This window comes from Bubalus bubalis, chromosome 24, assembly GCF_019923935.1.
Source record: "Bubalus bubalis isolate 160015118507 breed Murrah chromosome 24, NDDB_SH_1, whole genome shotgun sequence".
NCBI classification, from domain to species: domain Eukaryota; kingdom Metazoa; phylum Chordata; class Mammalia; order Artiodactyla; family Bovidae; genus Bubalus; species Bubalus bubalis.
Genome location: NC_059180.1, coordinates 27,831,961 through 27,854,882, shown reverse-complemented (window position 1 = coordinate 27,854,882; position 22,922 = coordinate 27,831,961). Strand labels below are relative to the sequence as shown.

At 48.6% G+C, this 22,922-nt stretch overlaps 1 protein-coding gene across 6 annotated transcripts in view; it reads left to right on the top strand.

Moving 5' to 3' along the window:
• ABCC1 (ATP binding cassette subfamily C member 1) overlaps window positions 1-22,922 on the top strand; it is a 151,224-nt gene that overhangs the window by 41,150 nt on the left and 87,152 nt on the right. For all 6 annotated transcript variants that reach the window (XM_025275035.3, XM_044935672.2, XM_044935670.2 and 3 more), the window contains exons 2-5: window positions 7,527-7,703; window positions 10,551-10,676; window positions 13,199-13,336; window positions 14,507-14,632. In XM_025275035.3, the coding sequence (XP_025130820.1) occupies window positions 7,527-7,703; window positions 10,551-10,676; window positions 13,199-13,336; window positions 14,507-14,632 (567 nt within the window). The remainder of the gene's footprint in view (window positions 1-7,526; window positions 7,704-10,550; window positions 10,677-13,198; window positions 13,337-14,506; window positions 14,633-22,922) is intronic.

The window sequence follows — 22,922 nt, the reverse complement described above, 5'->3', positions numbered from 1 at the left end:
GCTTAAAACTCAACATTCAGAAAACTAAGATCATGACATCCAGTCCCATCACTTCATGGCAAATAGATGGGGAAACAGTGGAAACAGTGTCAGACTTTATTTTGGGGGGCTCCAAAATCACTGCTAGTGACTGCAGCCATGAAGTTAAAAGATGCTCGCTCCTTGGAAGAAAAGCTATGACCGACTTATACAGCATATTAAAAAGCAGAGACATTACTTTGCCAACAAAGGTCTGTCTAGTCAAAGCTATGGCTTTTCCAGTATTCATATATGGATGTGAGAGTTGGACTATAAAGAAAGCTAAGTGCTGAAGAATTGATGCTTTAGAACTGTGGTGTTGGAGAAAGCTCTTGAGAGTCCCTTGGACTGCAAGGAGATCCAACCAGTTCATCCTAAAGGAAATCAGTCCTGAATATTCATTGGAAGGACTGATGCTTAAGCTCCAATCCTTTGGCCACCTGATGCAAAGAGCTGACTCATTGGAAAAGACCCTGATGCTGGGAAAGATTGAAGGCGAGAGGAGAAGGGGATGGCAGAGGATGAGGTGGTTGGATGGCATCACCGACTCAATGGACGTGAGTTTGAGTAAACTCCAGGAGTTGGTGATGTACAGGGAAGCCTGGCATGCTGCAGTCCATGGGGTCACAAAGAGTCAGACCCAACTGAGCGACTGAACTGAACTCATGGAAGCTCAGCAGAATCGGGGCAGTGTTCCAACCAGCTTGATTTCTGGAACTCCCTGTGTGAGGAGGCAGAGACTCTAGGGAGGAAAACTAGGGTTAGCTGTCATCTCTGGGATTGGGGGCAGCAAGTAGCTGGTAGTCTCCATGAATCCTCCTTCCTTAAGCCTTTTAATGGCCCTCAGCATTCCCTGTTTCCTCCGGAAACCCTTAGTAGAGGGGATCCCACTGCCTGTCTCCAGGAGTTATCAAGGGCATCGGGGCAGGGATCAGTTTCCTTGGACAGTTGTTGTTTAGTCACTAAATCTTGTCTGACTCTTTCTTGACCCCATGGGCTGTAGCCCTCTAGGCTCCTATGTCCATGGGATTTCCCAGGCAGGAATGCTGGAGTGAGTTGCCATTTCCTTCTCCAGAGGATCTTCCCTACCCAGGGATTGAACCCTGGCCTCCTGCATTGGAAAGCAGATTCTTCACCACTGAGCCACCAGGGAAGCCCCCTTTGGACAAAGGATTCATCAGAGACCTGGCCAGTGAGGAACACAGCAGAGGCCCCTGACCTAGTTACACCTCTGCTGTGACAGTTGTGGTCAGGGCCACTATTGGTGGGTGGCCGTGGAGGTAGTGCAAGTTCAAGGTCACGGTCAGATTTCCTCTTCTCAAGCCGTGCCTCCTTCCTCCTCTGCCCTCTCAGTCAGGGCTGGCCATCTGGCTCTGGGGAGGAAGCTGCCTTCTGAAGAATAAACCCAAACCCCTTCCTTTGCTAAACATTTCTCCGACCTCTCCTTCCCCGGAGTTCTGTGTCCTCGGATGCTCCCGAGTTTCCGCTTGCTCACTTCCGAACTTGAATTTTTCTTTGTCCTTAAAGCTTCCTAATGCTAGGCAGCGCTGAGGGTGGCGGTGGTGATTATTATTAATTATTGGTCTGCAGCTAATAGCCACCACTTACTACCTATAGACCATGCCAGCTGGTACAAAGCACAGACCCATTTGATAGTTCTTCCAGGCCTGCATGTTTTTCCCTGGCCACATTGGTAAGGAGATGGAGGCTTGGAGACATTAAGTGACCCGCCCAGGTGCAAGTGGGGTCAGCGCCTGACTTTTAATCCACATTCATCCGACCAGAAAGCCAGGGTCATAGTCAAGTTCTACCTGGATGGATTGTTTCTGGAAAAACAAAGTAGCAAATAATGCTGGGGACGGGAGGCATGGTTTGGGTCATTTGTTTACTCAGTAACCTCTGGGTCCCTGCTGGGTGAGGAGGAGAAGAGTCAGAAGTCCTGGCAGGACAGAGGTACTGATGGACAAGTAAGTCATCATTGCAGTGTGGGGGAGCTGTTCTCATAGTTTGGAGAGTGAGGCTGCTCTTTTTTTTTTTTTTTTTTTAATAATTTGTTTATTTGTTTTGGCTATGCTGGGTCTTTGTTGCTGCTTTACTCCAGTTGCAGTGAGCAGGGTCACTCTCTAGTTGCGGTGCCTGGACTTCTCACTGCGGAGGCTTCTCTTGTTGCAGAGCCACGGGTTCTAGGCAGGCGGGCTTCAGGAGTTGCGGCTCCCGGGCTCTAGAGCTCAGGCTCAGTAGTTGTGGCGCGTGGGCATTAGTTGCATCACAGCCTGTGTGATCTTCCTGGGTCAGGGATCGAACCTTTGTCTCCTGTATTTCAGGTGGATTCTTTGGCACCCCACTCCAGTACTCTTGCCTGGCAAATCCCATGGACGGAGGAGCCTGGTAGGCTGCAGTCCATGGGGTCGCTAAGAGTCGGACATGACTGAGCGACTTCACTTTCACTTTTCACTTTCATGCATTGGGGAAGGAAATGGCAATCCACTCCAGTGTTCTTGCCTGGAGAATCCCAAGGACGGGGGAGCCTGATGGGCTGCTGTCTATGGGGTCGCACAGAGTCGGACACGACTGAAGTGACTTAGCAGCAGCAGCAGCTTTACCACTGAGCCACCAGGAAAGCCCAGGAGAAAGGCTTCTTTAAAGGAGGTGTCTCTGAGTTGGATTTTGAAGGATGAGTAGGAGTTTGTTACTATGAAAAGGCAGGAAGAGCATCTAGCAAGACATATCCCAAAGCATCAATCATTGGATCAGCAATTGGGGAGTGCATTAAAGGCGGGGACCACAGGCCTTCCTAAATCTCTAGTTCCTTGAATGGTGCCTGACACAGGCTTGATAAATGCTCCTTTGAATGAATAGCCAAGTTAACACATTGGGAAATGGGGCGGGAGAAATCATAGAAGAAACAGATGGAGCTTGAATGTGGATGTGGAAGGCCTCATGCAGCAAGCAAGGATTGGCTCCGAAAGGTGACGGGAGGCTATTGGAGGTTGTTACCCAGAGGAGATGGGTGTTCACATCTGTCCCATTTAATAACTCATAGGTATTTAAGCCTATGGTTTTTCCTCTTAGGAGAAGAAACTGCTTTTAACACACAAAGTGGCAAAATCTTCAGTTTCATTCATCATTAAGAAGAAAGGAAGTTAAGCTACAGGGAGATATTTTCCACTATCAGATTGGCAGATATCAAAAGCTTATAATATACTGTAGTTTGGGAAGCAATGACCCTGGTACTTTGTGTGGTGCAGAATAAACTGATGGTACCCATTGGATTCAGCAACCATTTAAATTTTAAATGCATACACCCTTTAATCCAGCAGGTCCACGTCTCGAAAGTTATCTTACAAATATGCTTGCTTTGTGTGAAATGAGGCACTTCCTAGATTTATTCACTGCTTCATTGTAAGAGCAGCCTAGTGCCCCATTAGCTGATTATATAAGGTCAAGCCCATCCATACGATGAAAGACAAAACAGCTGGAGCAAAGGATGAGGAAATGTGCAGAGTAGAATAATCTCTCAGATCTGTTCTTAAGAGATGAAAGGATGGTACAGAACAGGGTATGGAGTATGTTTCTCTCCATTTGATTACAGAAGATATGTATTTATTTTTGTTATAGATGCATAAAATGTTTCCTGGAAGGATACAGAAGAAATGGATGGTGTCGCTTCTAGAGAGAGGGACCAGTCTGGGACCAGGAAGGGGAGGTAGCTTGTTACTTCTACCCTTTGTTCAAAAGAAATGAAGTTAAACTAGCAAGAATAAAGCAGATCTCTGGCTCTGACAGAGATCAGTTTCTAATATTAAGGGGAAAAAAGTGAGGTGCCAAACAAGTATGTATTATGGCACCTTTGGGGGAAACCAAGTAGATAAACTATATTTGGAAGAATAACGATATATTGTTAGCAATATAGGAGTTTTGCCTGTGGGGTAGGAAGGGAGAGCTTTGAGTTCAGCGAGCAAGACTTATTTTTCACAGTGTACCATTTTGGGTAGTTGGGGAAAGTTTAGCACAGAAATGTGTTCCCTATTAAAAGTCAATTAATACGAAGAGAGGCCAAGTGGACACATTGGGAAATGGGGCGGGAGAAATTGTAGAAGAAACAGATGGATGAATGCCTGGGTGGATAGGTGGGTGGATGGATGCATGAATCAGTGGGTGAGTAGGTGGGTGGGTGGATCATTGGATGGGTACATGGGTAGAGGAGGTGGGTGGGTGGATAGATAGGTAGATGGATGAATGACTTGGTGCCTGGGTGGTGGGTGGGTGGGTGGAAGGGTTCACAGATGAGTGGATAATTATATCTGGATGTAGGTATAGATGTATAAGATAGAAAATGTGTTTGGCTGTGGTGGGGAGGACTAGGTGAGGCCCAGAGGGTCTGGAAGCAGGGTGTGGCTAGCAAGCTACTGCAGAAGTCCAGTCAAGGAATAACTGGGGCAAGGATCAGGTGATTGAAATGTCTCATATATGAACCAAGCTTCTTATATACATAGAGAAGTGAAGTGAAAGTCACTCAGTTGTGTCCGACTCTTTGTGACCCCATGGACTTAGTCCATGGAATTCTCCAGGCCAGAATACTGGAGTGGGTAGCCTTTCCCTCCTCCAGGAGATCTTCCCAACCCAGGGATCAAACCCAGGTCTCCCACCTTGCAGGCGGATTCTTTACCAGCTGAGCCACCAGGAAAGCCCTTCCTACAAGGGAAGTTATATATATAATTCTATATTAAGTTTCAGTATTGTTTTCTTAGTACAAAGGCAAATTCCTTTGGAATGCGTTTTTTCTGGCCAGAATCTGCTTTGATTATAATAACCACCAACAGTTAAATCCCCCTTTTCACCATCATCTTAAGAATTTTAGGTGTGAAATCAGTTAAAATAATTAGTCTTTGATATAAACTACTCCTCTCCATGATCAGATTAATTATTTCCAAGGCTGTCTTCCAAGTGCCCAAGTCTACAGAGGCATGAACTTTGTCCTTTTTAGGGTTTCTTTGTGTCTAAAAGTTTCCTAGCTAAATTCCTTTGTCTGTGTTGACCTTTTAAAGTTTATTTTTCAATAATTCCTTGTTCTTAGTTCTGGAAGAATAACCATTTATATCATAGAATAATTATACCTCTGAAGAACCAGTTTGGGTACTTACTTAATACTAGATCTTTCTCTCTCTGTTTTTAAAGTCAAATCTTATCTTTTTCTTCTTCCTTTTTTTTTCTTTAACCATCGTAACCATTTTTAAACCTAGATAGTGTATTAAAAAGGAGAGACATCACTTTCCTGACAAAGTTCGGTATAGTCAAAGCTGTGGTTTTTCCAGTTGTCACATATGGATGTGAGAGTTGGACCATCACGAAGGCTGAGTGCTGAAGAATTGATGCTTTTGAATTGTGGTGCTGGAGAAGATGCTTGAGAGTCCCTGGGACAGCAGGGAGATCAAACCAATCAATCCCAAAGGAAATCAACTCTGAATATTCACTGGAAGGACTGATGTTAAAACTGAAGCTCCAATATTTTGACCTCCTGATAGGAAGCGCCTACTCACTGGAAAAGACCCTGATGCTGGGAAAGATTGAGGGCAGGAAGAGAAGGGAGTGGCAGAGGATGAGCTGGTTGAATGGCATCACTGACTCAGTGGACGTGAGTTTGAGCAAACTCTGGGAGAAAGTGAAGGACAGGGAAGCCTGGTGTGCTGCAGTCCATGGGGTTGCAAAGAGTTGGACACAACTGAGTGACTGAACAGCAGCAACCAGTTTTAAGTGTACATCTCAGTAGCATTAAGTATGCTTGCACTGGTACACATCTAGGTCTCTTTTATAAAGCTCAGAACATAGATTTTGATTGATCATCAAATGTAAAATGGTCCGCTTATTCCCATTACTTTCTGTTCTGTAACGTTCTTTGATGTGGCTTTAAAGCTTGCATGGAGTTTTAAGAATCCAGGTTCCTTGGAGTTCCTTGGTGGTCTCTCTTAATCTGATTCTGGGAAGGCTGTTGGAATCAGAGGTGTCTGGAGAGCACATATCCAGCGGTGGGGAGACAGTGCTGTGGGGAGGGTGCTGCACAGGGACTGGCCTCTGGACGGCATGAACCTTACCCAAAGACTGGCTCCTCCCTAGTTCTTCCCAATGGCTGTGAAGCGGGAATCTGGGCCCAGTCCTGCCAGACTTTCTGGTTTTTTATTTTTTAAAGAGACACTGGAAATCCAACTTTTATGTGAAATTTCCTCATTTTTAAGTGTTGGCAGCTAAACTGAGATTTTTTTTAAAAAAGGCATGTTTAAAGTACCAACAATAACTGCAGATCATCTCTGTGGGCCTAGTCAGCCTGGGAGTCACCTGTTTCAGACCTCTAATTTTATCCCGCCTAATTATGGTAGAGATAGGAAATTGAAACCCCTGGATAGGGTAATACCTTTCCCCAAAGTCATGTAACAAACAGTTCAGTGGTCAGATCAGGGCTTGAATTAAAATTTCCAGTACAGAAGTCTGAAGGCTGGTTGAAGTTTTTTTCTTGGGCAGATAATACCTGCTCTATTTATGTATGTGTTTATCTTTTTACCTATTTGGCGTTGTCTCTTATGCAATACAGGTGGCTTCTTAAAAAGATAAAAGTAAGACAGATTTGTTTCTCAGCCTGGATAATTTTGTGGTTAAACGCAGGAACTCCAGAATCGAATTGCCTGAGTCTGAGTCAGGCTCCAGGTCTTACCAAATAACGGGGTAGGTACTGTGACATACTGGACAAATCACTGAACCTCTCTGTGCTGTAGTTTTCCCTTCTAAGAAAGAAATGATTAAGTAATAATAGAATTAAAGGAGATAATACATACAAAGAACTTAGAATAGGGCCTTGAACACAGAACTGCAATGTGGGTATTATCTATGGTGGTGGTGCTGTTGGTGGTCATGCTGCTGATGGTGGTGCTGATGATGGTGGATGATGGCCATGCTGATGCCAGTGACAAAGATGGTGGTGCTGATGGTGATGCTGATGCCAGTGATAAAGATGGTGGTGCTGATGATGACCGCTATAGTGATGCTGATGGTGCTGATGAAAGTGATCATGATGTGATCACTGTCATGCCATCACTGATGCATTGATACAGTGATATGGGGATCATAGGGATGATAAAGAAGAAGAATATTAGAAAGCTCTTAATTCACAGGATTGTAAAGTAGGCATGATTTATGTGATTAAAGGATGAGTCGATTTATAGGAGAATACCCTTAAGGATTCCTTTACGTGGCGGTCTCCATCTTTTGTACAATAATGGAACCTGCCCATTATTGTCTCAGGAACTTAACCTGTGAGGGAAGGTGAGACATAACTTTCGTTTGTCATTCTTTGTTGGAAGTCTTTCTGGCTACTGATCTTTCCAGTTTGCCTGTTCTGCCTGGGAGGGCATCCTAATTCCTAAACCCCACAGCAGGTAGCTTTGAACTCCACGCAGGCCCCTGGTCCACACTCCCGGGGGCGTCCTGTTTACTTGGGCCTGTGTTTGTGTCCGCAGGAGTGGAATGTCACGTGGAACACCAGCAACCCCGACTTCACCAAGTGCTTTCAGAACACCGTCCTCGTGTGGGTGCCTTGCTCTTACCTCTGGGTCTGCTTCCCCTTCTACTTCCTCTATCTCTCCCACCATGACCGGGGCTACATTCAGATGACACATCTCAACAAAGCCAAGACTGTAAGTCTCGTGGGGTTTTATTGTGATGTGCGTGCGTACTGTGGGGTGGGGTGTGTGCTGCGGTAGGGAAGACTGCTTGTGATAACTGACGTGTTCCTTCTGCTTAATTGACCCTGAGCTGCCTTTTACTAGGATACAGAATAATAATGTGGTGAATAAAGCCTGGGGCTCTGAATTCAGACATGGGTTCAGATGTTGGCATTGCCACTTATTAGCTATATGAGCTTGAGCAAATTTCTTTCTTCTTCCAGTTTTATTGAGATCTAACTGACAAACAGCACTGTATTAAGTTTAAGTGTACAGCACAATGATTTGACTTACATAGGTCATGAAGTGATTATTGCAGTAAATTTAATGAACATGCACCATCCCATATAGATACAAAATTAAAGAAATGGGAAGAAATTTTTTTTTTAAGAATTTTTTTTCCTTGAGCAAATTTCTTAACCTCCCTGAGCCTCAGTTTCCCCATGATTACAGTGGGGGTGATAGAATCTATCTCACAAGATTATATGGAGGTCTTCCTCCCTGACCAAGGATGTCTTTTTAATTAAAAAAATTTTTTTTATCTTGAAATAGTTTCAAATTGCAGACAAATTGCAGGATGATATTAGGTACTCCCTCAGCCCTGAATACCCATTATTTATAGTCACCGATTTTTAACATTCTGCCACATTTAATATTTTAACATCTTACTCTCTTTGCTCTCTCCGTATACACAGTATTTATTTTTTTCTGAATTATTTGAGAAAAGCTAGCATCCACCATGTCTCTTTGCCCTTTCTTCAGTGTATCTTTTCTCGAAAAAAGGATATTCTGTTACGTAACAATAGCACAATTAAATGTAGGAAATTTAACATGGACACAATACTTTAAAAGAAAAAATAAAAACTACTATGTATATTCCACTTTTGTCACTTGTCCCAATACTGTCCTTTCCAGCATCCCCTCCTCCTTCCCCCAATTCAGGGTCATTCATTGCACTTAGTCACACCGTTTCTTTATTTTTCTGTTATTTTGGAAGAACTTTCCACTGTTTTTTGTTTTTTTATCATGCTGACATATTTGGAGAACATGGGCCAGTTAATTTAGAGTCAGTTCCTCAACTTGGGCTCTTGGGACCATGTTTTCTCACGGTTTGATTCACTAATGCCTGTCTGGCTGGAGAACTACAAAAGGGCCACGGGTCCTTCTCTGGGTTACATCTAAGGCCACGTGGTATCCATCTGCCCCTCATTGATGGGCTTAATTTTGGTCATCTGGTCAGTGAGTCTGTTTCTCCACTATACAGGTGCTGGTATGCCCCTTGTAAGAATGAGCTTTCTGGGGGAGACACATGAAGGGCATGTGTATATCCTGTATGTGTGTGTGTGTATGTGTGTGTGTGCATTCCACTTTCTCCTCTTAGCATGTGTCTCTCTGTCCTTTATTAAAGCCCCATTTCCCGAGATTGATTTCCATAAGTCCTTGGCAAACAGGTAAACTTGAATGATTTTACCGAAGCTGTCCCCTTGCCTGTGATACCGTTGCTCAGACCACATTCCAAGCCCATCTCACCATGCTGTCTGCTCCCCTGTCTTTCTGGTGTCTTCCTCTTAGACCTCTGGCAGCACTTTGTACTTTTCATGGAGAGCAACCTCTCCCTTTAACGTGTAAACCAGAGGACTTCCCTGGTGTTCCAGTGGCTAAGACTCCATGCTCCCAGGGCAGGGGACCCTGAGCTCAATCCCTTAGGGGAACTAGATCCCACATGCCACAACTAAGGCAAGGCACAGCCAAAGAAATAAAAATATTTTTTAAAAAACTGTAAGATTTTGTCTGTGCCTTGCTGAAAAACACTCTAGTAACTTCTCATCCTAGGGAGTAAAACCTGGACATCTGCTCAGTGGCCCAGCTTGATGTGGCTCCAGGCTCCTCTTAAGCCACCTCCTGTCACACCCACGGCTCATGCCACAGCGGGCATGAACCTGCTGAACACATTTCTGCCTCAGGACCTTTGCACTTGCTTTGCCTTCTACCCGAATTGTTCTCTCCCTCAAGTAGTCACCGTTGGCTCTTCACCAGATGTCACCTGATGGGAGAGGCCTTCTCTGACCACCCTATCTTATCTGTTTTATTTCTTCTTCCTGATGGCTCAGATGGTAAAGAATCTGCCTGCAAGGCAGGAGACCCAGGTTCCATCCCTGGGTTGGGAAGATCCCCTGGAGAAAGGCATGGCTACCCACTCCAATATTCTTGTCTGGGAATTCCGTAGACGGAGGAACCTGGGGGTGGGCAGCTACAGTCCATGGTTTCATAAAGAGTCAGGCACCACTGACAGACTAACACTTTCACTTTTCATGCCACTCATTCCTCTCTAGCGTTATACTGTGTATTTTTCGGTTTGTCTCTTGCCTGTTCCATCCACTGGAATCACAGCTCCGTGAAAGCAGTGACTTCTGTCTGTTTTATTCATTGTTCTATCCTTCACGTCTGTGGCCCATAGTAGGCCCCAGTAAATTTTGGTTGGCTTAATATTGTTGGATGAATGGCCATCGTGTCAGGGCCCCCATGTAGGCCATGGATGTCGATAAGTCAGAGACTTGAGTCTTCAGGTGCTGGGGAGAATAGTGACAGACAGAGTCATGGCTGGGGTACAGAGGAGACACAGACCAGCATGGGACGGCATAGATACTGGCTCACCCTGCCTAGGACTTGATTGGATCCCAGAGGATGTATACTGTGTCTGAAGACCGCAGGCGATGGTTTAGGGGGTAGCCAGTTCCTCCGAGGCTGAGCTTTTTGCAGGGATGCTGGGGGCAGTTCCAGGGCTGTCCATTGTAAGATGTGCCTGTACTTCTCTTCCAGGCCTTGGGGTTTTTGCTATGGATCGTCTGCTGGGCAGACCTCTTCTACTCTTTCTGGGAAAGAAGTATGGGCAAGCTCCTGGCCCCAGTGTTCCTGGTCAGCCCAACCCTCTTGGGCATCACCATGGTAAGTAGTGGCCGCCATTTGGAAATGAGAAGATCTCACAGTAGAAATACGGCTGTCTTGGGTGAATTTGGTTTGGTCTTGTTGGGAGGAGGGAGGAAAGGATGATGGAACTAAGGCATAAAGAATGAGCAGGATGTTTAAGTTGAAGGGGCTAGAGATAGGGAGGATCCAGTGGCGAGACCAGCACGTGCAAATGTCCTGGGGTCAGAGCGGGGGAGACTGAGCGTTGGCCTGTGTGGCTGGGGCAGAGGCAGTGAGGAGGGGCGCAGGGGCTGTGGAAGGGCAGGGAGCTGACTGAAGGGCCTTGAGCTGCAGGGTGAGCGGGATTTGCCTTGTTTTTCAGTCCCAGAGTTGGTTTCCAGACCTTTTCTGTGCCACACACCCCTTTCTTCTTTGCCAGTCTGGTCTCAGAATAGTGTTCTTAAAATCATCAAACACACAGGCTTGTGGAGGAAACCAGTCATACACACATATGTGTATGTATGAAGATCTTAATGAGGTCCATTTATGTTTTTACTTGAGGTTTATTTTGCATAGGGTAAAATTCACTTTTTTCCTTGAACCATTGATGAGCTTTGATAAACCGATACTGTCAGGTAAGCACCATGCCCACAATGGAGATTCGCAGCAACACAACAATTCATAGCCCCCCGAAACCTCCCTCATGCTGCCCCTGCCCTCCCCCACTCCCCCACTCCCGCTATATTTTCTGCCCCTGTGACTTTGCCTTTTCCAGAAAATCATGTGCATGGAACCATGCAGGCTGGAGCAGTTGGAGTCTGACTTCTCAGTCTCTGCTGTTCCAAAGACCTTTATTTTATTTTATTTTTTTCCACAGTTGCTCAGTGTGTTTGATTGTATGGACTGTATAGATTCTTCAGTTGCAGGACATTTGGGCTGGGAAACCAGTTATCTTTAATCACAGTTTGCAAAACAGTAAACAGCAAAAATATGGGCTTCTTTATTAGTGCCTCTCAACTCAAGGTCCACCAGCAGGTGTGAGACCTCCTTAGTTTCCAGACAGCAGCCCAGCGTCCATGGTAGCTGGAGGAGAGGCCTTTCGCTTTTTGTCTTCGGGTGTGACTTCTAGCGGTAACGGAGCCCCGGGCACTGCTGATGCCATTGAGCTTTCCTGCTTTCAGCTGTCATTGGTGGTGCTGATGAGGGAAAGCAAAGCTATGATTGTTTCCCGTCCGAGTTCATGGACCCCCTGGCTTCTATCCAGAGCCTCATGGACCCTGGGTTAAAACCCCTCACCCGAAAGGGAAAGGTGTGGCATGGCAGGCTGTGCTTATTTAAGAGCTGAGCGTGGTGAGAATGGGTTGTGAGCAGGAGTGGAAGCTGGGAGGTCAGTAGGGGCCCAGGGGCACCTGGGCCAGGGGCATGGAGGCTGAGACCAGAGTGAGTGGTGGGTCAACTGAGGGTGGCCTTGGTGGCAGAGCCAGGTGTGTTGCTGATGGAGAGATGCAGGGAGGGAAGGAGACGAGAGGACCGGGGATGAGAACAGACATCCAGGTTTCTGGCAGCTGGGGGCTGAGGGGCAGTGCCCTGGGTGCCCATAGCTCCTTGGGAATCGGGTTCATGACTGTGGCCAGCATTGGGGTCTGCCTTCAGAGGGCTGTCTGCGGAAGGGCGGGGGCATCTCCTTCTTTCAAGGAAAAGTGGTTTCATTGTTCTTTCCCCTTGATCACTGAGTCACTAGTAAAATGGAAGTCATAGCTCAGGGTACCAGGAAATGAATCCCCCCCCCTCCCCCACCACACCACCGTCATTCTAATGAAGTTCCCTGAAGACAACTCTGTATCTGTCTGTAGCAGGTTAAGTAAGTTTCCTGATCTGCAAACTGGGGCTGAAAACAGGCTGCACTGAATCAGTGCAGGTGAGTGCGTCCTAGGAGGCGGAGCAAAGAGAGGCTCAGTAAAGGAGAGCGGTTACCACTGCTGCCCGAGGCAGACGAGCCCACTGCATTAGGCTGGACTTCCTTCTCTAAAGCAGGGGGTGGGCACAGCCTGTTTTTAAATAAAGTTTTATTGGCAGGTGACCAGATCCACTCTTCCCTGTCTCATGTGAGGCTGCTTTCATGCTACACTGCAGATGGGAGTGGTTGTGAAAGAATCTCCATGGCCCACAAATCCTAAAATATTTACTCTCTGGTCCTTTAAGAAAAAACGTGCTGATTTCTGTGATAAACTGAGCTCCCTGCCTGCGCCACCCGCCCTCCTCCCGCCCCAACTTTTCCATCCCATCCTGGATCTTGTTAAATTCTCATGGCTTTCGAGATGAATACTGTTGTCACCTCCGTTTTGCAGATGAGGCAGCAGAGGCTCAGAGAGGTTTGGTGACACGCCCACGGTCACCCAGCGAGGCGAGAGCAGAGCTGGGACTGGAGCCAGGCCATTCTGCTACCACCGTTCTGGGGGCAGCCCTCCTCCGGGTCCTGCATCTGCCAGGCCCCAGACTGGGGAGGCCTTGGGGACCCGACCTTTTCCCGACAACTCTTGTTGCATGCTTTTCTCTTCCAGCTGCTTGCTACCTTTTTAATTCAGATCGAGAGGAGGAGGGGAGTCCAGTCCTCAGGGATCATGCTCACTTTCTGGCTTATAGCCCTACTGTGTGCCCTTGCCATCCTGAGATCCAAAATCATGACTGCCTTAAAAGAGGTAAGTGTGACCTCATTCCATGTCTTCCTTTAGCGGCGCCCGGGAGATGCCTATTCCTTCTGCTCCATGGTTTCTCGCGTGGAAACCATGCATTTCCTTGGGAACCAGAGAATGGCTATCACGTGGGTCTGGCTTCTTCCCTGGGGATTTCCCTTCCCCCCATGCAGCCTTTGTTCTAGAATCTTCTTTCCTCCAAGCCCCATTTGTCTGTGCCTCTGTCAGGGGCAGGAGCAGCAGGCAGATGCACACCATTCTTTGAGCCTCTGTCAGTGGTGACAGCCGAGCAGGTCGGCTCTCTGTGTGTTTCATCTGGAATGCAGCCGCGTGGGGAGTGGTGTTTGCAGGGCAACTGCCTCCGGGGGGCCCTGGACTGGTTCCCACGTTGCGTTGGTGCCACTCCAGCTGGGAAATGGCCCTTGTTGCTGCTCCTAGGAGTTGTGAAGAGCGGGTCATTTCAGACTGTCCCGCTGTTCCCTGCCGCCTTCGGGCTAATCGGAAGCTGGCATTAGGTAAAGCAGGGAGGAGTGACCAAACGTTTATTGAGCACCTACAATGTACATTTCAGGCGGTCTTTGATAGTGATGGCAGCTGCCATTTGTTGAGTCCGTGTTTGCAGAGTGCTAGGTCGGGGACTGAGTCTTTTTCGTGAGTAATCTTACTGCCATCGCACAGTGCCCCTGGCAGGGTGTCTCAGCCTCAGCAGGGATTGGCATTTGCGGCCCGAGTCTTCCTTTTGTTCTGGGGGAGGGCTGTCCTGTGCTTTGCAGGATGTTGAGGGGCCGTGCCAGTAGCCCTCCCACCCCTGAACAGAAATGTCTCCAGAAACTGCCAGATATTCACTGGAAGGCCAAGTCACCCCTCCTGTTGAGAGCCGCTGATCTGTTTGTCGGTGGGGAAACTGAGGCACAGAGAGGTTAAGTAAGCTGATCAAGCCCCATGGCCCTGGCCAGTGTGGGCTGAGCCAGGCCTTGAAGGTAGGTCTGATCCACTCCCAAGCCTGGGGCTCCTCTCCATGTCAGCTGCCCTGACCAGGCAGGGTGGACCATACCATGATGTAAACACCTGTCTTCTGTTATCTTGAAGGGGAGATAACCCGGAAGATAACCCGCCTCCTGCAGCTGCTTCTAGAAAGTGATCGTTGCTCCTTCTCCTCCTTCCCCTCCTGTGCAGGATGCCCGAGTTGATGTCTTTCGCGATGTCACCTTCTACATTTACTTTAGCCTCGTGCTGATCCAGCTCGTGTTGTCCTGCTTCTCCGACCGCTCGCCCCTGTTCTCCGAAACCATCAACGACCCCGTAAGTGTGATCACAGATGAGCACAGAGACACGCATGTGTGCATGTGGGTGTGTGCAGAAGACACAGTATAGCTCACACTGATATGAGCCAGCACCATCCATCTGGGAGCTCATCCTGTCTTCCCCAAACGCTTGGCCGTAGTGTTTGGCCACAACGTCTTCCTCCCCGCTTTACCAATGGAAAAACCAAGCCGCAGACGTGGCTGGAGGGTACTTAAGGAGGGTGTCCCATTTCTAGTTGTAAACAGCTGTGTCTTCCAGCCCATTTGGTGGGCGTAGTGGTTTTAGACAGTATGAATGAACATTTAAATATCAGGAAATTCCACAGGCGTTCTTAACTGTCCAGGTTTTCTAGAAAAGTGTTGTGGCAGCATCAGTGCCGTTATTCCACATGCGAGCGGCCGGCCAGCGCTGAGGCACGTGGCCCTGGTTTCCTGCCGCGGTCCTCAGTGCTCCCTGGTGTGTTAGACAGTCTTGCTCTTCTCACCTGCGTATGTGCCTGGCCCCTGGAGGATTTGAGTTTGAGACCCTTGGTCTTGTGCACCAGTTTGAGGAAAATCCTGCTTGTGCATAAGGGTTATCAGTGGGCAGGGTGGGGTGGCTGCTCTTCTGCTGGTGGGAGGAACGTGGCTGTTCATCACCCTGGTCCTTCTCCTTTCTTCCTCCCCGCTTCCCTCCATGCTGTTTTCCTTCCTCCTCCCCCGCACGCCCTTCTTCCATCCAGGCTGAGTGCCAGGCTCTGACCTGGGCACAGGGCTGTAGCAGTGAATAAAGCAGAATTCTTGCCACTTGGAGCTCATGTTTTCATGGGCGGGGGCACAAACAGTAACCCAGGACCCAAGTATATATATCCTACCAGTTAGGTAGTGGTTAAAGCTGTGAAGAAACATGCACAGAAAGGAGGGGGAGATGATGGTTGGGGGTTGTGTGTGGTTTTGATAAAAGCAATCAGGGAAGCCCACCTCACCGGATCCCCCTCACTGGAGCAGAGACCTGAAGGAGCGAGGGAGCCAGGCAGGCAGGTATCCAGGGGGAGAGGTTTCAGGTGCAAAGGCCCTGGGGCAGGGCTGCCGTGAATGTCACCATCACCGCAGGAAAGGCCAGAGCAGCTGGAGCCGCAAGAGGCAGGAGGAGGCTGGGGATGGCCTCCGAGAGGTGGGACAGTCACTTCTGGGCCTGGTGAACTGTTTGGATTTTGTTCCAAGAGGGATGGGTAGCCTTTGGAGCAATCATCTGATGCATTGTTCATGGTTAGTCAGCTGCTAATGGCCGAAATTGCAGTAGGAGCAGTTTTCGGATGTGGTTCTGTGGGGTTTGGCCTGGACCTCAGCAAAAGGCTGTGGCTGCTTTTGTGGGCGATGAAAGGACCTGGGGCAGGGGGGGCATCAGCTCAGAGGAGGCGGTGATGCTCCAGCGTGAGCTTTAGAAACCGCGGAGCATGTCCCATCCTAGGAGAGGCCTTGTTCTGCCATCTCCCTCCTTTAGGAGGAGCTGGATTGGAGAAATTAGCAAAGTGTGTGGGGGTGTGTGTGTGTTCATATGTGTGTTTTTATGCACATAGGTGTGTATGTGTGAGGTGTGTACGTGTACATGTATGCATGTGGATGTGTGTGAATGTGCACATTTGTGTGTTTTTGTGGGTTTGTGTGTGTGTGTGTTGTGTACGTATAAAGTTCACAAGGGCAGCAGCCATGCATGGGCACCAGGGGATCCAGCTCCTCCCTGTCACAGAGGAGAGGCTCAGATGTCTCCGGGTCTCATGTCTGCTGTTGATCGGTGTTCGTGTGCACGGGTGTGGGTAGATATCAGGCTCTTCTGTGGAGCTGGGGATCACAAGGAACAAGTCACAGCCCCCTGAGGGGCTGCAGACCCTGGGGTACTCGGGGGTTAAACTGAGCCCGTGGGAGGCAGACAGGCCCACATGTGGATCTTGCGATTCTTCAGGCTCGCTGTGGACTGTTGCTGATGCTTTATGGGGAATTACTGATTTCTGGTCCCCTCTGGGATCCAGATAAAATTCCTTTCCCTTCTCTCCTGGGTGTGTGCGCTCTGGGGTGACTCACAGAGCTGACTTCCTCCTCCCATTGAACTTCCTGCAGTTCCTGGGCGTGGGGCCTGCCCTGCCACCCTGGGGACTTAGAGCCTCAGTCTGATGGTGGAGCAGTGTGGTAACAGGAGGAGAGACTTGTTTTGGAGGCAGGCAGACCCTGGGCTTTAATTTCACCTGTGTCCCTTTATCCCTTCAGTAGGTAGTTCTTAGGCACGTGTTGTATATGGTGCTTGGTTCTGGGGACACAGCAGTGTGTGAAAAGATGTGGTCAGTGGCCTGCTGGGCTTATATGTCACTGCCTAACACACCCACCCTAAATTTAGTGGCGTAGGACGGCAACAGTCTTTCGTTAGGATGTTTCACAGGCCTGGGCATTGGCTGGGCTCAGCCGTGTGGTTCTCACTGAGGGTCTCTTCTGCAGTGGCCCTTGGATAGCAGCTGGAAGGCTTCCAGGCTCACAGGTCGTGTGGTTAGTGCTGGCTCCTGGCTGAAGGCCCCACGTGGTCTCCTCCCAGCTGCCTAGGCTTCCTCGCAGCCTGGCAGCTGGTCTGTAAGAGTGTGTATTCCAAGAGAGAGTGAACTCTAGACCTGGGAGTGGCCAGGTCTCATTGTAGGACTAGCATGTTAGATGGCAGGTGATGCCTGGCCGTCTTTGAAAAATACTGTCTACCTCTCGCCCCCAGGGAAGCTTACCATCCTGTTAGGCAGATCAGCTGACCACAACTGAGATGAAGACTGGGGATCAAGTTATGTGACTTTTGGATTTGACTTCGAGTGAGTCACTTCTCCTTAGTGTCCCATCCTTGAAAACGGGTTGAGGCTCAGTTTGATGCCAGCTGCCCCCCACCACCCGCCACCCCGACCCACTCCCACCCCAGAGCCGAGGCCTGTGACCTGGGAGGAGGACATGTCAGGTGACACCTCTGCTGTCCCCTTGTCACTCTTCGGGCTGGCATCACAGTGGAGCCGGGAAGTGGGGCCGGTCCAGCCCCAGTCCCTGTCCCGTTCTCCAAGCAGCCGTCACATGTCGCCTGTCCTCAGCGAGAGTGGTCAGCCAAGCCCAGGGTCAGGTGGGGCTGGCGGTGCCGGGCCGCTCCCCCTGCTGAGTCACCGAGCACTGTCCTCCCCAGCTGGCCCCGTGCCCAATGCGTGACTCAGAGCCGTGTCCTGGCCCTGCTTCCTGGCGGGGCTGCTCCCCTCCGCGTGCAGGCCTAGGGCCCAGACCTTGGGGGCTTTCTGGGGCTCCTGCCTGTCCCCAGGGTCGGATCCTTTGATCTTCTGGCCCTGAGGCTACCACTTAGGGCGTGGGGTCAGGCTTGCCATCGGCAGTTGGGGGCATCAGGAGCAAATGTGGCAGGTAGTGGACCGCCTCCCCCCCACCCCCCCCCCGACTGCCACTTCTCACAGTGGGGGTCCTCGGACCGGCAGCATCAGCACCCCCACAGATGCACATTTGAAATGCAGAGTCTCAGGCCTTCCGAGTCCCGCTGAGTCAGGGTCTCGTTTTCACAAGATCCCCAGCTGGTTCATGGTGGAAAAGCACCAGGTTAGCACATTCTTAAAAATTACTCTCTCATTTGGTGGAAGAGGTATTTTTATTCCTGTTTCATAAATATGGAATATTTTACACGGAGTGTTTCAAACCTGCAGAAAAGTTGGAAGATACAGTGAGTACTTGCCATCTACCTGCCAGCTAGATTGCCTACAAGTTAACATTTTGCTAAACTTGTTTTTATCACGTATCTGTCTAGCCAGCCAGCCGGCTAAGATTTTTGGTCTTTAAAACTGACCTTGAAATGACACCAGTATCCTTCATCCGCACACTTAACCATGCGAATCATTAGGCAGAACTCAATATCTCTTTATGGTTCTATTTTGTTTTTTTTTTTTTTTCTTCCTTCAAGTAAATTTACATAGTGACATTCCTGAATCTTAAATTACCCATTTGATGAGTTCTGACAAATGATAACTCAAATTCCTGTTGAGACAGAATATCCCTGGAGCCCCAGAAAGTCCCTTCCTGTTCCTTTATGCCAGCCCTACCCCTTGCAGCCCAGAGGCCACTGCTGGGCATAGACTGTTAATGAGAGCATGGGAAACTCCATTTCTAATTCCTTTCTCCACTGTTTAGTACTTCATTGTGCCAGGGGCTCTGCTGGGCTCTGAGTACCTAGAAATGAACAGACCTTGACCACCCCAAAGGAGAGATGGAGGAGGAGGCTGAGGGCCAATAAGCCAGCGCTGTGGGATGGATAGAGGGTTCCCAGGCAGGGAAGTGCTGGGGGCTGTGGAGGAGCAAGGAGCCAGTGGTCCTGAAGTCAGCCCAGGGCCCCAGAGCTGGCATCCAGATGAGGGGATGCCTTGGGCCAGTAGGGTAGAAGGCTGGAAGATGGATGGGAGGGTTCTCCTGCTGGTGGAAACAGCATGTCCACAGGCCCAGCGGTGTGATGGAATCTGTGGGTGTTTGGGAACTGCATGGCCTTCTGCTTGGCTAAGTTAGGGGAGCCAGGGAGCTGAGCATGAAAGATCAAGGGTAGAATTGAGAGTCACCATATGGACTTGGAATTATAATCTGAGGGAAAGTTTCTCAGCTGGAGGTGGGTGACACACTCAGGTTGGAAGATCCCTCTTCTTTTGGACGATCCCTCTGGCTGAAAGGAGGGTGCAGGAGGCTGGTGGCACCTAGGGAACCATTACCGGAGCCCAGGCAGGTTGAGAGGAACGCTGTCCCGAAGAGTGACCCTGTTCAAAAGCCACGGAAAGAAAACGGACAAGTTCATGGGAAAAGCACACGTGGTGTGTGTGCTACTATAGAAGAAACTGTGGTCCTGAGCCTGGAAGAGATTTGCATAGCTGAGAAGCAGCAGAACGAACAAAGAACACCAGTGTTACACACTGCATCACCGGATTTCTTACTGTCAGACATGTCGGTGGTTCTAATCAATAATAGCAGCCTTGTGTTAATAAAATTAACTTACTTAATCCTCACAGCAACCCAGCGTTGAGGTGGAACTATGAGTCTCCCCCCATTTTACAAATGGGAACGCTGAGGTTCAGGGTGGTGTAGTGTCACCGAAGTTCATAGGGCTGGATCAGGGGGTGAGCCCTTCACGCCTGAGCAGGCATCAGCATCACCTGGAGGGCTTGTTACAACTCAGATCATTGCTGGGTCCCCCCTGCCCCCTGGAGCTTCTGAGTCAGTCAGTCTGGGTGGAGCCCAAGCCTTTCTGTTTCTAACAAACCCCCAGGCCCACAGATGCTGGTGATGAGGCGGGGTTTGAGAACCTCTGGTCTGAGCCACACTGCTGCTCACGCATCTCTTACGGCTGGGCATTTAGGCATGCCGAGTTGGAGTTCCCTGCAGAAAACTGAACTAAAAAGCAGAATCAAAACCAGAAAGGGGGAGGCACCCAGAGAGTTTCTGATGGAAAGAGCTGAGGGCTGAGGGCCCCAGACAGGGTCCTCCGAGTGGCCCGTGCGAGGTCATGGGGGACCAGTTCCCAGAACCAGCGCCTGGGGCTGTTGTGTCAAATTAGTTTAAACCTCCAATGCCAGGTAAAGATGCCAAAGAACAGCTCCCTCTGTATGAACAGCTTATTCCTCTTCATCCACCTTCACCTGAGTTAATCTCGTTTTCACTGAATGGGGGATTGGTCATTAATAAGCCTCCTTCCTCCTGGGACAGCAGTTCCTCCATTTCAGTCTCAGAGGCCCATAAGCCCCAAGCCAACATCCTAGCCTTCTCCACTTTGTGGATTAGACCAGAAAGCTCTTCTTGGTTTCAGCTGAATGAAGTGCTGCTCGGATCCTTGGCCAGCAGCCCTCTTTTTTTTTTTTCTTCTTTAACGATCAGTTCTTGATTATTTCAGACCTCTGATTATGTTATCACATAAGGCCTCTCGTGTCAGATAGGGACTTCCAGAAACCGGCTCCCAAATTACGTAATTTCTTGTCTGGTGATGGGACCCGGTGTCTGCCCAGTGTGATCTGAAAGTCTATGTCTGGATCCAGGGGGAGGGAGCAGGGCTGGGGAGAGGAACTTGGGGAGACTCCCAGATGCTGCAGCTTAGAAACTGAAATGCTCCTGTTGCTGACCCAGCCTCACCTGCATCTGGGCTGGGGGGAAGGCGGGGTTGGTTCTCCCAGGGTAGGATTAGTACTAGCCAGAGTGAGCAGTAATCTCTGACCCTGGGCCGTCACTCCTTGTGGTCTCAGGTGGGACTCCATCTGGGCACACTTGGGTATAAAGGGGTTGAATTCATCTCCACTTATGCAGCCTTCTCCCCTCCCCCACCCCCAGTTTTATTGAGGAATATTTGACATACATCCCTGATTAGCTTAAGATGTGCAACATTTATGGTTTCATATACATATATTGTGAAATGATTAGTAGGTTTAGTTACCATCTGTTGTCTAATACAGATAGAATAAAAGGAAAAGAAAAAAGCAGGGTTTTGGTAGGCTGATCTACACCAACCAGGATTCTTGTGTGGCTTACAGGATCTTAGTCCCCCAACCAGAGATTGAACCCAGGCCCTCAGTGAAATCACAGAGTCCTAACCATTGGACCTCCAGGGGATTCCCCCCAAAAGTAGCTTTCCTGGTGGCTCAGATGGTAAAGAATCTGTTTGCAATGCAGGAGACCCAGGTTCAATCCCTGGGTTGGGAAGATCCCCTGGAGGAGGAAATGGCAACCCACTCCAGTATTCTTGCCTGGAGAATCCCCATGGACAGAGGAGCCTGGCAGGCTACAGTCTATGGGGTTGCAAAGAATCGAACACGACTGAGTGACTAACACTAAATTTATAAATGTTGAGACCAGGACTGAATACTTCCACCTCTCCTTCCTCATCCTCTCCTCCCAATTTTATCATACGTTAAATTATATCAGTAACTAGTGTTTGCAGCATCATAGCAATTGTAAATATTTTTCACTTGCAGAACCGACTGGAGTCCTGTGTCTGTGTGTCCTTTTTTAAACCGGAAGTATAATTGACCCGAAACACTGTCAGTTCTAGACGCACATCATAGTGATTCTCTGTTACTATATGTTTACAAAACTATCGTTATAAGTCTGCTGCTGCTGCTAAGTCGCTTCAGTCGTGTCCAACTCTGTGCGACCCCATAGACAGCCTCCTACCAGGCTCCCCCGTCCCTGGGATTCTCCAGGCAAGAACACTGGAGTGGGTTGTCATTTCCTTCTCCAATGCATGAAAGTGAAAGTGAAGTTGCTCAGTCATGTCTGACTCTTCTCGACCTCATGGACTGCAGCCTACCAGGCTCCTCCGTCCATGGGATTTCCCAGGCAAGAGTACTGGAGTGGGGTGCCGTTGCCTTCTCTGCATTATTAAGTCTAGGTTGCCTCATTCTTTTTTTTCTTAAACCTTATTTTAATACCCTCCTCGCCCCCCAAATTGGGACAGACCAGAACAGTCTGGGCTGGGTTTAATTTTAAATTAATACACATTTTTTTGGTCATTGTTTAAATCAACAGTGTGGCAGTAAGGGATTATCCTTGGAAAAAGTGAAACCCATGTTAACAAAAGACATCAGGGAAGAACTCCACTTAGTGATTCACTGGCTACTTACAAGTCTCCTTGCTGTTCTCTGAAACTGCATTCAGCTGGGTATATCTTCCCCTTTCTCCTTTGCCTTTCACGTCTCTTCTTTCTCGGCTATTGTAAGGGCTCCTCAGACAACCACTTTGCCTTCTTGTGTTTCTTTTTCTTGGGGATGGTTTTGGTCACCACCTCCTGTACAGTATTACCAACCTCTGTTTCATGCACTCTGTCTACCAGATCTAGTCCTTTGAATCTATTTGTCAGCTCCACTGTATAATCATAAGGAATTTGATTTAGGTAATATCTGAATGGCCTAGTGGATTTCTGTACTTTCTTCAATTTGAGCCTGAATATTGCAATAAGATCTGTATAGTCAAAGCTGTGGTTTTTCCAGTAGTCATGTATGGATGTGATAGTTGGACCATAAAGAAGCCTGAGTGCTAAAGAATTGATGCCTTTTAAATGTGGTGCTGGAGAAGACTGTTGAGAGTCCCTTGAACAGCAAGGAGATCAAACCAGTCAATCCTAAAGGAAATCAGTCCTGAATATTCATGGGAAGGACTAATGCTGAAGCTGAAGCTCCAGTACTTGGGCCACCTGCTGTGAAGAACCAACTCATTGGAAAAGACCCTGATACTGGGAAAGATTGAGGGCAAGAGGAGAAGGGGGTGACAGAGGA